The following is a 17,830-nucleotide window of genomic DNA, read 5'->3' as shown; positions in this document are numbered from 1 at the left end:
GCAAGCTGGAACGGATATAGTATGGATGTATGGTACCAGAGCTAACAGGGCTAGCATCCGGAGCTAACTGAAGCTAACCCGGTGTACAGTGCAGCCCGTGGTCGCGGTGGCAGGGCGGCGCCGGAGACAGAAGCCGGCGAACGGGGGCACCAGAGCTAACAGGGCTAGCGGAGTTTTTATCAGCTGATGACATGTTGTGGGCGGGGCCTATGATTTAAAAATTGGTATAACTCATGAACGCATTATGCTATCCCATCCAAATTTGGTACAGTTGTGCAAGTATCATGTCTCAGCCGACCTGTAAAATTTGGTGTCATTTCACCAATAGGGGGCGCTACAGCGACCTATTAAGTTATAAACGATCGTAACTCAGTGGCCGTAAATCCAATTCTTTTTTCACTTGGATTGTCTTTGTTCCCTAGTAACCTAGCAACCACTAGTGACATCCTCGCAACCACCTAGCAACCACCTAGCGACACCCTAGCAATCGCCTAGGAAAGCGGTAGCGACCGCTGGTGAAACCATACCCGCAATTTAGCGGCGCTCTAGCAAAGACCGGTTCGACACAAATGTTGCTGGGACGGCAAGCACAATTAAATTTTCTTTAGAAAATTTAGCCTTTTCTAGTTATTTTTGATCTTTAATAATAGCACCACCATCTGGTCGAGTGAGGTGACATTTCTTGTGGGCCTAAAGTGCAAAGTTTCATGTCTATAGTCTTTACCATCTCATTGGACATTGATGCGATGGAGAATATTCATTACTCTATATTTCATATACAAGTGATTATAATGTGTTTTCAGATAGCTAACTGAATCCACAAAATCTGTAAAACAAGATGACAATTTGAAAGTTTAAAAAAAGGTTTAACACTCATCAGATACTGTGCATAATTGCGCGCATTCCACATTATTTCCGGTCAGGGAAAACTTGTGATAGACTTGTGATAGATAGGTCAGTAATCAATAAGGCTTTGGCCTGCGCCAGGAAAAGAGTAATCATAATACAGACAGGGAGAGGAAAACACAACAGTTCAGTAGAAATAATGTAGTTAGGGGCTGGTGGTGACAAACTGATACTCATGTGTCTCAGTATTATCTGTTCCGATAACGGCAATGACGTTTTGTTAAGGTCTGGAAGAAATGTTGCCATGATAAAACAGCAAGCCTACCAGGATAAAACGTTGTTCAGATATTGGGAGACTGAAGACCAGGACTAAAATTCACAACACAGAGACAGGTACAGGACAGAGGCGATCATTTCTGTTCTCTTACTGAATGTCACATTTGAGCAGGGCCATTTTTCATAACTGTGAGATTGTTTAAATCAATGTAGAATTGATAGATATGGCACTTCATTCTATACACAAACTACAGTATGTACAGTTGCTCTATTTGTTACATAGCATTCAACTAAAATGACACAATTGCAATAAAACATAAATAGAACAGTCTGTTTATAACCCAAATAGATAGTACAGGTGAGCTAAATTCTATAAACACAATAGAATGGAGCCATGATTAATTATATTATTTAGGTTTCTTGCATGCAGTAACTAATGAAAGTCAGTTATTTTCATGATTTAAATGCTGCACTTGTGCCTTCAGTACATGGCAATGCTATGTACAATCAACTTATAAGTAAGGTAATTGATAATAACTTACAGGGCTTCCTATCCACAAAGAATATCACGTGTGCTTTTCAGTGTCATCACAGAAAATAATCTCCTATGTTACAGTACAATTGTAACATCTGTCCAGCCAAAACAACACAAAAAGAGTTTGTATACTGCTTTCAATGTGCATCTACAGCATGACTGCCACTAAATAAGTCAATTTAGTATAGCAGTATCCTTTTTTCCTATTGCAAATTACAAAGTACAAAACGGAGTGTCTGATTGCAGCAAGTAATGGGTCCCTGCTGGGGCCACTTCTGTGGAAGACTGAAATCATCCATCTTTTCTACAGTTTCTCTCGCTCTCTTTTTTTGATCCGTCTATCCCTCCTGCTCTTTGGCTGTGTTTGCAGCAGCTGGCTCCTCCTGGGTTTCAGGAGGCTCTGCAGCAGTGTCCGTTGGGAGCTGAGGAAGCTCCTCTTTCGGGGAGCTGGAGGGTGCTGGTTCTCCCTGTTCACCCTCAGCGGCTGGACTGTCTTTCACAGGAGTCGTCTCCTCCTGCTTTACTTCTTCTGCGGGTGGCGTGCCTCCCTCCGCGGCTACTGCCTTTTCATCCGTCCCTTCTTCACTCGTAAGAATCACCTTCTCCTCCGTGTTTTCCTTCTCTTCTCCCACTGGGGCTTTCCCCTCTTCCGGAGGAGCCAAGTCCTCCTCCACAGGAGGGATTCCTTTTCCTGCGGGACTCACCGGTGCATCATCCTCGATGGGAGCCATACCTCCCTCCATCATCTCTTCCTCTTCATCTATCTCGTCCTCCAAGGGAGGAATCATCCGTTCTTCCCTCCCTCCGGGGAAGAGCCTGTCTGGGAAAAGGAGCTTCAGCTGTTCCTCAAAGTAGTCCTCTAGGTACAAGCCGGCGCTCCCCACTTCAGAGGTTGCCTGGTAAAAATTTCAGTGCACAGAAATGTCAGTGAATATTAAAATGTTTGAACTGCCAACAATGTAAACAACGGCTCTTCAGTAATACTCAATCTAACATTCAAGAAAACAACAGCTATTAATAAATGCTAATAAATGTGAGGCAACTAGCAGTTTGGTTTGCTTTTATGTCACAAATCAAGGAAGTTTACAAAATGCAAATTTTTATCCAATTACCAGCTATGAACTGTGTCAGATAATGATAGCGATTGATTGACAGATTGATACTTCATTAATTCCAGGGACAATTTGGGGGTGCTGTCAGCAGCAAAGTAACATGAAAAACACTAAACCCATACTAGACAACAGAAAGCAATAACAAGCAATAGAAAACAATGAAGTTATGGATTTAGGTTTAAAAATTATACAGATAATAAAAAAAATACTAAAATTATAAAGGGCAACAAGAAGCAATAAAAATGCTACAGTATATTTGTATTGTTATTTACAGATTTACAGATCATTGGAAGATTTTCCACAAATAAATATGGTTTTCCAGACGGTATGTTGTATGGAAACCAGGTCTTACTTTGTAGTACTTTGCGCAGTTCAAGAATATAAGCCTGACGTCTGCCACAAACCCCTCGGGATTGACATAGTGTTCATCGTCCTTCGACTTTGTCTCCAGCTTCCTCTTCACCATCGACAGGTCCATCGGAGTCTTAATCAGCTCTTTGTACCTCCGTGTCTCCTACGGCAGAAACACAAGGGGGTGCAACTGTATTAGGAGCCAGACGGGACACTTGGGTTTTCTGTCCAACAGCCCTGATGACTGGTACCTCTCCAAAATCACCCGCCACTTTCACTATTTCACCAGCCAACTAGATTTTTAGAATAAAATGCAACTACTACTAGTACTTCGACTACTACTACTCATGATAATATGAAAGTGAGAGTGAAATTCAAGCTGATGAAAATTAACTTGACTGCGTGCCTTCAAAGATGCGGATTGACTCATCATTATTACCTATTTATTTGGATACTTGCCAAAGTGGCTGGTACAGTTGACTAACTTATCAGCCACAGCTAGAATTTACCAGAATTTGGCTGAATAATAATATGTCAAGTAAAATGTGGGGAAAATACATTGGTACAGTGTTATTTCCTTACCGATGGAGAAGCAGCCTGCTGGAAGTCGGTGCTGAAGTCGTTACAGAACATGCGCAGCAGCAGCCTCTCACACTTCTACATGTTCAAAGAAGAAAAAGAGGAAAAATTAGATTATTTCAGACATTTAGTTGATGCTCTTATCCAGAACAACTTCCATTGAGTGAGCAGGTACTCTTCCGACATGAAATTTGGTTGCTAGGAGACACAGACTGTTGCAGGAATCAAACCTATGACTTTCTAGCAGGTTCCCAAACCTTTTCACTGATGATGGTCCAAAACTATTCAGTGACTTCTCCTTGACCCCTTTTGAAATGTCCATGGCCAAATTTTTAATGACTAAATTAAAAAGTAACCATCAATTTAAGCATTAGTTGTTTTTTTCCACTTTGAAATATTATTTTAAAAACCACAGGGAGGACTAGACTGTTTCAGAGCCAGTCACAGCTTTTTGTGACATTTGATAGTAATATTCAAGAAAAAAAAAACATCATTACTTTCACAAATAAAATTTCATGGCTTTTCCTAAAACTTTTCTCCCGTTTTATCTATCTTTTATTTTTCATAACTTCTCCAGGCCTGGAAAATACCATTTTAAATTTCCCTGATTTTTCCAGGTTTTCTCAAACCACTAATTCACCCTTCTGTCCCGGCAAGATGTGTGTAAAGCTGAAATGTGTGTTGCTGTACAGCATTGATCAGATTTGAAAATATCTAAATCTGGAATATCTTGAAGTTCCTCACAGAAGAAGAAAGCTAGAGAAAAAAAAATAAGGAAGCAGCAACGAAAGGCGAATTTGAGCAGAACCTTCTTCTCAAACGTGAATTATGACGTGAAGAGGACGAGCCGCTTTAGATGCCGAAGAATATCATGCACAGAAAAAGCAAATGATGATGGAGTGACTGTACCCGTCTATCAACAGGTGGGAATCTCTCGGAGTCGGGCTCCTCCTTTGCGGGCTCCTTGTCGTCACAGTCGTACTGCATCTCAGGAGAGGCGAGGTCACGGCAGAACGAACAGAACCACTCGCCGCTGAGGAGAGACGCATCAGTTAGGGAAGATGTACACACTTCACATTTTACTGAACCAATGTTGCTGTTCCACACTGATTTTCAAGATTGTAGTGCCCCAGGAAAGCCTCTGGAGAAGTGAATTTTCCCCTCCAGCCTTGATCAAAAGCTTTTTGTGTCTCATCCCCAGTTTGAATTATGGGATGTTTGCCCAGACTAACCAAGCTTAGTCTTTCACAAGACCTGTCGAGTTTCAGTGGCCCCACCATCAGTATGTAATTATTTTGAACTCCTCTCTGAATTAATCTTATTCAATGAATGGACTGACTGATAATGAACCAGCTGCTGGTATGACAGACAAGTTTCAGAAAGGCAAATTTAAGACTCTGCAAGACCTTTTCCGTGATACCTGGAATTAGATTTAAGACCAATTTGTCTACAAAAATAAAGAAAGATTAAAAGCCATCAATAACAGACTACTGTGTGAGTACGGTGGCTCGGTGGTAAGTGCTGTCGCCTCACAGCAAGAAGGTCGTGGGTTCGAATCTCTGCCCCGGTCCTTTCTGTGTGGAGTTTGCATGTTCCCCCCGTGCTTGCGTGGGTTTCCTCCGGGTGCTCCGGTTTCCTCCCACAGTCCAAAGACATGCAGGTCAGGTGGATTGAAGACTCTTAAGTTTGTGTGTGTTTGTGTAGTATAGTAAATGATGTATATGACATAGTATATGATGTATAGTGTGTATAGTATGTATATGAAACCTACATGACATAGTATAGGGTGTATAAGTAGTATGTATATGACATGTACTGTATATGATGCTATGTAAAGCCCTTTGAGACATGCTTGTGACTGAGGGCTATATAAATAAAACTAGACTAAGACTACTTCTGATTCAACATAGCTATTCAAAGTTTGGAAACTATAAATGAGGGAAAAAGAAAAAGGACACTAGGAAATTAAAAGATAAGGGACATGATGTCGGTCCCATCTACATCTTTTGGTGACACTATACAATTCATGTCATTTGCCTTGCTTTGTTTGCCTTGCTTTCCAACCCCCTTGACTAAATATCACTGAAAGTAAAGAATCTTTCAGTATCACTACCTGATTTTATGGCTGCATTAAAAACCAAACTTTCATAACATGGTAAAAAATAAAAACCTTCAATTACAGTATTTTAGAAATGTGAGCACTCTTTAAGGCCTTACAATTAGATAATTTAAAACTCTCGACTTCATGAGAACCCATGAATACCCCGGATGAAGTGGAAATGGCAAGTTAAATCAACTTCTCAGATTTTTTATATTACCGTTCATCAATTTCAAGACCTAGCTTTGGAAGCAGCATCAGTGGCAGCGAGGCCATAGTCATGTTTTCAAGGACAGGACTGGCAAGTTCAAGGCAAGCGTGACCCGAAGTGAAAGCTGTGGTACTTGCTAACAACACAATAATCTTGTGTCGCCATTTTAGTTTCCACAATTAATAAATTGTAGAATATTGGTATGTCAGTAATGTTGCAATATTTCATTTAGAATAACCCATGTAATTGAAAATAGGGTTAGGGTTAGGACAACTAATTCTGATTAATTCTCATTATCACAATATCTAGCAAAATAATCTGAATTATCATACAACAGTTGCAAAAATAAATGTGTTTAACAGTAAATGTGGCTATACAAAACATTACACTTTGTAGAGCGTTTCAGGCGGATACACACTCCTTCAAGTAGAATATCATTTATTTGGTCATTCACTGTCTTTACCTGCTTATTCCTGTACAGAGTTAACAGGGCTGGAGCCTAACACAGATAGACAATCACTCACATTCATAGTCATTCACAGTGAGTTTAGAGTCTCCAATCCACCTGACTTGCATTTCTTTGGACTGTGGGAGGAAACCAGGCGAACACGGGGAGAACGTGCAAACTCAGACTGTTCAAACACAGAAAGAAGTGTTTGATGCGTAAGTATTTGAGTCTCACCTGGGGGACTCATTCAGCGTGGGGATGTGGCAGGACAGATGGAAAACTTTGGGACACTTGTCGCAGCAGAGCAGCTCCCCTCCGTTCTGACAGACGGCGCACCAGTCCTCGTTGGGATCTTCCTCTGGCTCCGCTCTCTTCTCCGGCTGCGGCTGCGCTGGGGGCTGAGGCTGCTGCTCCGGCCCAGGGTTGGAGTCCGATCCTGGGGCCGGGGCTGGGGGAGACTCCCTCTGCTGCTGCCGGGGCTTGGACTGCGCCCCAGTGCTGCTGTCCGGCAGGCTTGCCCCTACACTGGACTGCACCTGGAGCCAGAGAGTAAGCAGGACAGATGCAGTTAGATATAGGTATGACAATGGACCCAAAGCAGCAACATACAGACGAGACATTAATGCCATTGGAAAGTGAGCATCTCTCTCATTAAGTTAATTTTTTTTGTTTATTCATGTTCCATTTATCAGTTGAGAAATATAAATATTGATATTTCCCTGAAACGTCCTCAAAATGATTCACTGGGTTTTGGATGAGAGGTTCAATGAAGACGCAGTGAAGGAAGCTTCCAGTCACCATTACATGAATTTATATGGTTTTAATTTAACTGTTTGAATTCCACCAAATCATACCATCAATGTTGATAACATCTGAATGGCAGAGCTGGTACTAATCTGTTAATCACGTTACATGACTGTTGCCACACCCACTCAGTCCCAAATGTCTGAATTTGGTCTATAAAAAAAAAAAAAAAGAGAATACCCCTATAACTTAGTTTCAGTCATTTTGAGGCAGAGCTTAAAACGTGAATAAAATAAACTTTCTTACAAACACAACAATGGCAAGCAAGCCTCATTCTGCACGGTGCATCACATTGTCACCGATAGCCAATCGCCTACTTGCTCTAGTTGCGGAACAAAAAATGACAACTGCACCAAAGCGAAAATTCCAAGTTTTTTAATCAAAGTAATTCTCTTACAAAGTGAACTTCATCCTCATCCTCCGGCTCGTCCTTGATGACGATGATGGGGCCGGGTGACGACCGTCTTCGTCGCTTGGCTGACGGGGCGGCCGGCGGCTCGGAGCTCTGCTTCCAGGTGGTCGTCCTTCAACACACAGCCACACGGATAAGATTGTGACCATGACACACTTAAAAAGGAGAACTTGCATTGCTTACAATTATTGGGTTTTGAGGGTTATTTAGAGTTTGTTTTTATCTTCAGAGTCGTTTGAAGGACACTTGTTGCATATAGTGAAAAATACAACTTAGTGAACGGATGACAATGAACACAGGCATGGATATGGCCGCAACTAACGATTCTTTTCATTATTAATCAATCATTATTCATAAATAATCAAAAGTGAAATTGCTTTCTAAGTCTGACCAGTAACAAGTATTAATTTTATTATGATAAGAAACTGAGAAAAGCAAGTAGCATTTGTGAAGTTGCAACCAGCAAATGTTGGGTATTTTTACTTGTATGACTAAAACCATTAATAATCGTATATCAAAATTATAATAATAGATTAATTTTCTGTCAATTAATCAATTAATCGACTCATGTCAGCACTCAGCATGGCCTGAAGCATCACAGAGGAATATCTATCTTACTATATATATATAATAGTTTCAAGTTAGTTATTTCATATATGTAGTGTAGTGAGAGGGGATTTTTAGGGATTCAAAACAAACAAAGCATTACAGCCAAATATCTGATGCAAAAAAGTGTTGTTGAAAAGAGTGGTACTTGGTGGGCACAGAGGGTGAATCCTTCAACACTTGGTCATGCAGATGAACCATGGGAGGAGGGAGGAACTGTGACAGGACAGACTTTAGGATCAGTGCCTCTACTCACCCTGTGCTTCTTTCTGAAGAGGACGGTTTGGCCATTGGGGAATTCTGTCTTCCTTGTGCTTCAGAGAGAGGAGAAAGATGATTGGATGTCACGTTAAAAAGCTCATTCTAACATTGATTCTCACATAGGAATGGATTTTCAGGGCTGTTGATTAATCGGAGCAGGAGTAATGGTCTATCATGTGGTTACGCCTACTTGTTTTGTCTGCAGTGGCTGAAGCTAGACTCGGAGCAAAGCTGGGTTTGGGAATAGAGATGGTAATGGAGGGGACAGAACTGCCAGCCTCACTCCTCTTCAGGAAGGAGGACTCCATTAGGCCCCGCTGAAGGACAACAAAAACAAAACACGGTGCCATTAATACATCCTCACAATTATACAAAACAGACCCAAGCAGCACTCCCGCTCTTTGGGGCCATGCCATACAGAAAGGTGCTCAGGTGAGATAAAAAAAACTCCTTGGTCCTTTTCTGTTCTCGTCTTCTACCGACCTGGTGTAGTGATGTTTGTGTGGCTGCTCCAGCGGAGAGAGGGTGCGGGTAGCGGGACGCACCCTGCAACACTTCCATGGGTTTAGGAGGGAAGCTGGAGCTATGGATCAACTCTCTCAGAGACTATATGTAGAAAAGAAAAAAGTTTTAAAAAGTTAAAAGACTAGTTCAGATTTTTAAGAAGCCATTTTGTCATCAACTGGGGGTCATTTCAGCCCATTGAAAAAGCCAATTGCTCCTCTGTTTTGGTTATTGAGGTACTGGAAATTGTTAGTGATGCAAGAGGAGTTAATGGAGCTAAAATCATGACAAAAAAATAACATACAGCACATTCTAAACCTCTAAGCTTTAAAATGTTTTCACTATTTAATATTTACTGTATTGTAGGACTTGCATTTCTAATGAAGTGAAAACAAATGCCTAAAATTTCTGCTTCAATCACTGCTGGAATTTCTCAAAAAAAACCCTGATACAAGTGATTGCTCAAGGAGCTGAAAGTGAAAGATAATTGAGGCTTATCAGAACACTTAAAAACCACATTTATGTAACTGAAACCACACGTGATAAAAGAGAAGCACAGTGCTAGGAACATGATCATCACATTATTGTTTTTAATTTTGTTTTCATACTGTTTTGTATTGTTTTTAGTTTTACCAGAACGGTAAAAACTGCCAGTCATTTTTATCATAATGGAAAAAACTGCCTTTCGGCTTTTCACAACACTAAACACTGCCTTTTTGTTCTCATTGATAAACAATATATAAAAAACTTCCTATGTGACAAACAATTCAGAACACTTGCCTGAGCAGGAGGGAACCCCGTGTTGTGAAGCATGGAGGAGGTAGGGCTTCTAGTGTTGGGGTGGGAGCTCCCATACCTGCGGCCCGGCTGTCCCAAGCTGGGGGGGCCCTGGGAGGGGGACGATCCCCCCTGGATGGGCCTGGTCGGGGGCGGGGGGCCAGGGGGGCCCGGTGGGCCGGGCGGGCCAGGCGGGCCTGGGAGCCTGACATTCTGGTACCAGGACCAGTGGTTGGGAGGGGGCTGCCTGTTGGGCTGCTGGGCAAGCTTCTCCACCTGGGACAGAAGAGGTTGAGGCGTGAATCAAGTGATCAGATTTGGGGAAGTAGCTTCAAAGTTATTAAAAAAAAACGTTTTCCATGCTGCACTTCAGTGTCACATCCATATTCTGTATCTGCTCGTTCCAACGCTTCATTGAAGCTACAGATGCTTATACTGAGTGAAATATTCATACCCAAGACACTGCTCCATTGCATCAAATGGAAAAATCTAGATGTGTTGCGCATCATTTTGTACACATTTCTCTGTAATTCAGCATGACATGTTTGGTGTCTTTGGAAACCTTGGGATCTTGACTAGAATTTAAAATAAAGTTCTGTGGCCTTGAAAGAAGCTTGGCTGCACAACGTGTTTGTAATGATGAACCCACATGTGGGACCGGCGGTTATAAGTGGATTTATTAAGAAGTGGCTTTTCTTAAAAGGTTTCCTTGTCCAATCCATCAAACAAACTGTGACTCTTAACAGCATCAATGAAGTGAGTGAAAAGAAGACAGTAAAGGCCCATTCATATATGTAGCGATAACTATAAAGATAGCTATAAACTATAATGATACATTGTTCTTTAAGTATTCACACTATAACAATCTGTGATAAGTTCCTCAGCAAACGAAGTATCACTGCTGTGAGCTACTGAAATCTTCGCCCACTTCTTTCTTAAAAACATGAACTTGATTGAAAGATAAAACCAAAAATATAGTTATTGTTTTGGATGTTTTTACAGACATTCTATTCACATGGAACAATTTTAATCTTTTCATACTCATCGTCCTCTTTATAGTTATCGTTCTAAATGTGAATGGGCCTTAAGAGTGGAGATTTGATAAACACGACAGGAGCGTCGTTCTGGTTCTTGTGCTGCGGTGTCTCAAGATAAGCTAACTTGTCTGCGTACCAAAGCTCCTGACTGTGCCGAACGTCTGTCTACCTGCATCTGCAGCTGGGCCAGGGTGCTCTGCCGCTGCTGGGCCGAGGCCGAGAGGGTCCCAGCAGGCGCCTCTCCCCTGGGACCCGCCTGGTGGTTGGCAAGGGGCTGCCGGCCCGGAGCCCTTTCTACCACCAGAGAACCTGGAACACACAGACATAAAGAATGAAAAGCTATACCTACTGTAAATGTAGTTCAATATGTAATTTACCTTTTTTTTTTTACGACACTCTAATTAAAAGTGGCGCCAGTCTTACCAAGGTCTACATTCGTGGCCCAGAAACCGGAGCGACACTGGAAGCGAACAGAGCTTTGAGGGACGATGGAGGGACTGCAGCTTGCCCTCATCAGGTAATGGATCTGGAAAAGAATCTAAGAAAGAGAAAGACGGGGAATTTCAAAAGAGTCACAAAGATTATAGTCATATTCTTGGATTTTGTCAGTCAAGTATTGAAAAAAGAAGGTATTTCTACAATGACATATAAATAAATGTGCATCTGCCAAATCTATCAAGCAATAGCTCTCTTAAGCAACGCAAATCGCTATGTGACGTTTTGCCACTCACCAGTCTCTTGCAGTACAGGAGGGCTGTGCCGCTGTGGCTGGCGGTGGCCCATTTGGTGAAGCTGATGACGTGGTCGAGGTGCCGGGTCAGAGAGTTGACGTCCTCCTGCTGCTTTTTCAGCCCCGTCTCATGGTCCTTAGTCAGAGCCTGGGGATGAAGAACACAGATTATCTACGGTATAAAAGACAAATACAGTCATGGAATATTATGTATGAAGTGATCTATAGTTTATGGACACATCAACAGATTTACATTTAAGGCAGTTTTATACAATGCAAGCTAAACATACTTCAAGCTGGTTGACCAGAATCTTTCCCTTCCTGTTGATTTCCATAATCAAGTTGCAGATGGACTTCTTGATTTCGTTGGTGACGGTCTTCCGGTTTTCGTCAACTTGCTGAAGTCTGTGAGAAACAACAAACAGTAGGTTGTAAATCAATTTTATATCTTGCCGCACATTAATCCAGTGTCAATATCAAAACCAAATGATGAAATTTGCTAAAAACCAAAGTTATGAAAATACAGGAGCCTCAGTTTTCCATGGGAACCACTTTGTCCAATTATAGCCCATGCAAGTCATACCATAACTGAAATGCAAATAAGACAGAAAGTGCCAGCTGCACTGTAGAGGACTGCTTTACCCGGTGCTGATGCAGCTGGAAACCTCCTCGATGGCCTTTCTCTTCTCTTGCAACTGCTGCGTCATGTTCTCCAGATATTGCCTGTGGTTCCTGTAGGCATCCTCCAAAAACTGGTAGCTGGACACAAAGAACAATATGATAAAGAATATGATATGTGTGACTGAATGAACCAAAGCTCATTTTCACAACAATGTTAGACTTTCTTCGGTTTATTTCAGTCATCTTTTGGTAATACCCATTAGCCAATGACCTTTTGAAAAATAAAACTGAAATGTGTTTGTCCTTTTCCAATACTGAACCTGTCTTGACATCAATGCACTGGACCACGTGAAACAGTGCAGCCGTTATCATCAAAAGTCACATCACAGAAATCTCCCTTTTTGCTTAAATTAGTAGCAGGCTTGATGGGTTATCATAAACAATACTCTATTTCTTGCAACGAAGTAATATGTAAAAGCAAAGTTTCCATAACTGTTGCATTACAATTATCAGTCATAAAAGAATGAACAAAACATATTTCTATTACCAATATTTACACACACGACAAAGAAACTTTACAGCACAATATCTTTCTGGTCGTTGCCTACTTGTGGTCTTTGTGTTTGAGCAGCTGACAGTCTCGACAGGTGAGTCGGTCGCACGTCTCACAGAACAGCTTCAGCGGCTCCTGCTTGTGGATTTCACAAAACACGGGCCTCTGTGTGGACATACCTACTGCTTCTGGAATACAGACATACAGAAAAGTAGAATCGTGTCATCATGCAAGATTGTAGGACTGTCACATTAAATATTTGCTTAGCTTTTTGAAATGTCTGCACTGTCAGTGTTACGGCTCAAATCTTAGCAATCTTGTCAAATAAACAAAGTTGTTAACTGAACAATTTTTTGAGTAACACCAGCATAGAGAGTCACTGATGAAGATTCTTCAACAAGTGGCGCATACAGTTTGCCTTCTCTACTGGCCAACTTTGGCAGATAACAAACCATCCTTTGAGGGTCATCCCGAGTGGTCCAGCCTTACTCTACCTACTTGATGAAAGAGTTAAAAGCAGTGTACTGCAGCCTGGAAGACCTATTGTTGGCATGATTGTCATATTTGGATATTTAACAGTGGTAGAATATTACTTAAGCATGTTGCATGCATAATCACTACAGTGAGGAATACAACATGGAAATTGTTTTGGAATAAATGTAATTGATCCCTTTTTTCAAACATTTAGCTGCCCAGCAAGCTAGCTGGCCAATAGCCACTACCTAGCCAAGAGCTACCGACTAATTAGGCCACATTTAACATGTTCAACAAAAGTTATCTTTAGTTTGTGGATATGAAGTTCACTAACATAAAACAAAAAGACAAAATGTGCAGCTCTTTCACCAAGTGAAGGCTTGATCATTGGCTGAGGAGATGAGAAAGACACAGTGGCACATGGCTTGTGGTTGGCTAAGGCTGGGGATACACCACACAACTTTTATAATCCTAACACATTATGAAAAGACTGGGCGTATACACTAACCGACTGGTTTCTGCAGATTTTTTTATGACAACTGAAAAACTGGGGATCACACACTTAACGGCTACACCAGATGAGGGATCACACACTACTCGACTTGTCACTGCAACTGAACGCACCAAACTCACATGAAAACACAAGCTCTTGCGGTACGCTACGAGATGCCGGTAGCAAAGCAAACACGGGGATACAGCATAGATATAAATTCACATTATACATTTTTATGGGTACTAGAGCTTGCTGTTGTTGTTGCGCAACCATCTGCATGGAATAAAGGAAGAAACAGAGGGCAAAACAGTCCGTGTATTTTTTGGCCATTCTATTTTCTTTTCAGAAACAGAAAATAAAAAATGGAAAACAAATGATGATTTAATTTTCATTTCAAAATCCATCCAAGTATACAAGGCATTGTCCGTTTTCCTGGTGAGAAACGGCAGATCCAACATTTACAAAGGACTTAATTTTCCTTTTGTCCTTTGTAAAACAGAAAATAAAATAACAAAAAAAAAAAAAAAAAGCCTATTTCGGGATTGCAACTTGAATATAGAGCTGTGCGTCTTTCAGCACCATCAAGGCCTGGAAAGCGGAAAGGAAAGAGAGAAGCAGAGAGGGAGGAAAATAGAATTTCCAAAAAATACACAGACCCAAAATGCATTTACATAAAGTTGTGGAAGGGCTGACGTGGCAGTATGGACCGCAGAGGAGCTGCAGGTGAGCAGCAATGTAAATCAAGTACCTGTTGCTACATAATGGAGCCAAAGCTATGAAGTGGGAGCTGAAAATGTTTGTAGGCGATGTTGGCTCCGTGCCAGATGATTACGTTGCAAAACCGGACTGCGCACACGGACATGTAGGCTAATAAATAATAATTGGAAAACCTGACTTTCCGGTCTAAAATCTGCATCTGGCAGCCAAGGTTTTGTGTAATCAAAAATTGAGTCTTCCCTGTATTTTTTTCCTGTGTGCCTTGGTACCACTAAGGTCGGTAGGCCTATCTATAAATTTATTGTATGAAGAATTAACTAGTTGATTGCTCCTTGGTGTGGGCTAAACACAGTATTGTCTTGTTATGGCATAGCTTCATAGTTTTTCATTGGCTACTGATGGGATCCATTCGCATTTGAGCTGGTGACGAGTACACACTACCCGACTGTGTCCAGATTCTGCTTGTAAAAATCAAGAGATTGGAGTCTGTTCGCTCACACACTTGTCGATTAGAGTCTGTACCCCTCATACACTAAGTAAAGAGTGTTGGCAGCCATGAAGCAGGCGGCTGCCTTCCAGTCGACACTCAGCTACTTTCCTGCCCCGGCTGACACACAGTACCTGGAGACATCTCCTCCTTCTGCCGTATGGTGTGATCCCTGGTGAACTTCACCCTCTGATGGGCCTCAATACACGTCACACACAGAAACTCCACACACTCCACGCAGTAGCCTGTCGCCTCCGTGTTGTCATCGCAGCTCATGCACACCTTGCAATGAGGAAGAGAAACAGCAAATAGATGCAAGACTGAGGAAATGAACCATCACCGCTATGATTTGAAGAAAGCGTTGTGATAAAACTATCCAAACTGTTGTGAAAACAGAACACGTTATCTCAGGATAGTCAGGGGAAGACCAACCTGGCTGGTTTTCTCCACTGTGCTGCTAGGCACCTCAGCAGAGTCCTTGACAAAGAAATTATCCAACACGTCCATCTCCCAGCATTCCTGTCTGCATACCGGGCATCGAATGGCACCTACTGGAGCAGAGAGACCAGAACAAATATTCAAGGCTTCAGCTACCAACCACCGACTTCATGCTTCATAATGAACACACCGGATACAACGTCCAAAAAGTTGCACCACACTTAGCTGCAACATGGAACAAGTCATTTGTTTGTTGCTGGTTAGTCAAAATACTGCTTCAGCTCTAGCATGGCATTAACCAAAGAGCTTTAATAATATGAATTAGCTGGTATTATGTCATAAATAGCAGGTGACTGTCATTACAAGCTCAAGACAAGTCATGTTTATCACACGCATGTCTCAAAGGGTTTCACATTACATCATATACATACTACATCATAGACTGCGTTTACATGGACTTGGGTATCCCGGTTATGAGGCTTAGCCCGGTTTTGATCATATTCTGGATATGGCGTTTACATGGAACACAGAGAAATCTGGTTATTCATATCCCCGTATACATGATAAATACTAGTATCCCGGCTACTGATTACTGGGGCTGCCCCCGACCAAAGATTTTCCTAATCGACTAGTAGTCTTTAGTTCAAGTCATTAGTCAACTAGTCGTTGCACGTTTATGATGTTAATTTAATTATTTAAATCTATATTTTTGGGGGCATCAGAAAATCCTTTGAGTTCCAGGGCTGAAAAAGAATGTTATAATTAACATTTGGGGTAGACTATATTACTAAATATACATCATCATATACCATACTGCACACACACACACACACTCACGCCTATGGGAAATTTAGAGTCTTCAATTCACCTGACCTGCATGTCTTTGGACAAGCTAGTGTGGTATATATCAACCCCTACTTCATCAGTGAGTTTTTATCAACAAAGACACTATTCTCACGTGGCTTGTTGTTGTCAACTTGACCTTGTGGGTCCCGCCTGGGGTCGGCACTCCTGAAGGGGGGAGGCAGACACCTCTTGCAGAAGGAGTGGAGGCAGGGCAGCAGCTTGGGCTCCCTGTTGTGGAAGCTCAACTTGCAGATGGGACAAGTGTCCATGAGCCCGAAGGTGCCTTGTTGCTTCAGTCTCTCTTCTTCCGCAGGCAAACTTTCTGCCTCGTTCTCAACGATAATGACAATGTCATCATTGTCAACGTTTTCGGGACTTTCATCCATTTTTGTTTCCAGTCAAACAGCCAATCAATATTGCGTTCAGGAACAAAGGCTAGGCTGTAATTCCCCTGACTTGGTAAGCCAGATAGGAAATATGAATGCTAATATTATGCATTACAACATTCAAGATACGACGCTTTCATCTGACAAGCTGGTTTATTTAACTCTATAACAACAACGTTAGCATTAGTTGAAGGGAAATTCTCCCCGTTTTAGATGCTAAATTAGCAACGTAGCCTACTTTAACTTGCACATCTGTCAGAAGCAATAAATAATCAATTCCCCGGTTTGTGGAAGTTCTTCCTATTAGAAGAGGCGAAAGATAATAGCGCAAGGCTACTTATAAATGAAAAACACGATAAATACATGGTATTATGAACCTCATAAATCCTTGGATGCGACCATCTGTGCATTCTCTCTCAAAACACACACCGTAGTTACCCATAAAGCATTGCGGGGCATTTAAAGCTACAGTATCCGGTTGAGGCCAAACTAGATGGCATGGAGGGCGAACATGAGATAGTTTTAGTCAAATTGACCCCAGCAACAATGGTTGTAGTTGAAAGTATTATAGTTTAGGCCTCGGCTGCTTTGTAATAGTTTTAATAGCCCTGTATATAACACATTAATCCCTTATCCTCATAGGCTACATCAAGTCGTCACATTATGCAACTATACAAAAACTATGCAAATCAATGGAACCTGTCATGTTGATTTAAAGTACTTATTTGTGGTTTCCATAACATTTGGAAAGAAATACAGTGTTTACAGTATTATCAAGCAACCAGTTGTCAGCTGTAACTGTCCACTTGGACGCAAGACACTTTTTTAATTGTTTTATATATTGTTTATCTTCATAGTTTTTAAAGTGTGTTATATTGATCTATATTGCCTTCATCTTTTCTGCACCATTTTTATTCTTATTTACCTTATTATTTTACTGTATTACAGTATATAGGCTACCTTATTTCCTGTTCTCCCCCGGATTGTCACTCCCTGCTCTCTTTGGCTAGCTAGGTGCACGCTCGCAGGGAGTGACAGGATCAGAGCCTAGACGCCATACTAAACTCTGCATATATATTTGCATTCATTCTCAATAATCTGTTTACGTGAGTTGGCAGACTGAATTATGTTCAGGGTCAATTTGATAGAAAGAAATGCCAGCACTCATAATGTCCTTTCGTCTTTTTAATACATGGGCAGCTAGATAAAAACTCACTGATGAAGTAGG

General features: G+C 41.5%; 1 protein-coding gene across 3 annotated transcripts; it reads right to left on the bottom strand.

The window, feature by feature from the left end:
* Nucleotides 1–945: 945 nt before the first annotated feature.
* Nucleotides 946–17,019, bottom strand: LOC139638090 (transcription intermediary factor 1-alpha-like). Of its 3 annotated transcripts, none has more exons than XM_071512121.1 (19): nt 16,329–17,019; nt 15,365–15,483; nt 15,067–15,214; nt 12,817–12,949; nt 12,230–12,346; nt 11,878–11,992; nt 11,589–11,735; nt 11,281–11,395; nt 10,994–11,166; nt 9,824–10,096; nt 9,023–9,145; nt 8,730–8,856; nt 8,535–8,592; nt 7,658–7,784; nt 6,691–6,992; nt 4,609–4,732; nt 3,703–3,777; nt 3,122–3,283; nt 946–2,553 (listed from the first exon to the last, which is right to left on the bottom strand). In XM_071512121.1, the coding sequence occupies exons 1-19, from the start codon at nt 16,600–16,602 to the stop codon at nt 1,996–1,998; spliced, it is 3,270 nt and encodes a 1,089-aa protein (XP_071368222.1). In that variant the 5' UTR covers nt 16,603–17,019; the 3' UTR covers nt 946–1,995. The 3 variants fall into 3 exon arrangements, with proteins under 3 accessions (XP_071368222.1, XP_071368223.1, XP_071368224.1); XM_071512122.1 differs by having other exon boundaries at nt 15,365–15,480; XM_071512123.1 differs by having other exon boundaries at nt 15,365–15,480; nt 16,353–17,019.
* Nucleotides 17,020–17,830: the final 811 nt, after the last annotated feature.

Source organism: Centroberyx affinis, unplaced genomic scaffold (assembly GCF_046629955.1).
Source record: "Centroberyx affinis isolate AG114_WGS23_722 - 3 ecotype Tasmania unplaced genomic scaffold, CSIRO-AGI_Caff_v1 ptg006103l_1, whole genome shotgun sequence".
NCBI lineage: Eukaryota > Metazoa > Chordata > Actinopteri > Beryciformes > Berycidae > Centroberyx > Centroberyx affinis.
Note: the sequence above shows the minus strand (reverse complement) of the source record. Positions and strands in the feature narration are given on the sequence as shown.

Excerpts from the sequence above, each read along its gene's own strand:
- LOC139638090 (XM_071512121.1), bottom strand. The coding sequence starts at position 16,602 with ATGGATGAAAGTCCCGAAAACGTTGACAATGATGACATTGTCATTATC. Across the intron at positions 11,167-11,280 it reads GGCCACGAATGTAGACCTTG|GTTCTCTGGTGGTAGAAAGG; the intron begins GTAAGACTGGCG and ends TGTGTGTTCCAG. Across the intron at positions 7,785-8,534 it reads TCTTCAGAAAGAAGCACAGG|GACGACCACCTGGAAGCAGA; the intron begins GTGAGTAGAGGC and ends TGTGTGTTGAAG.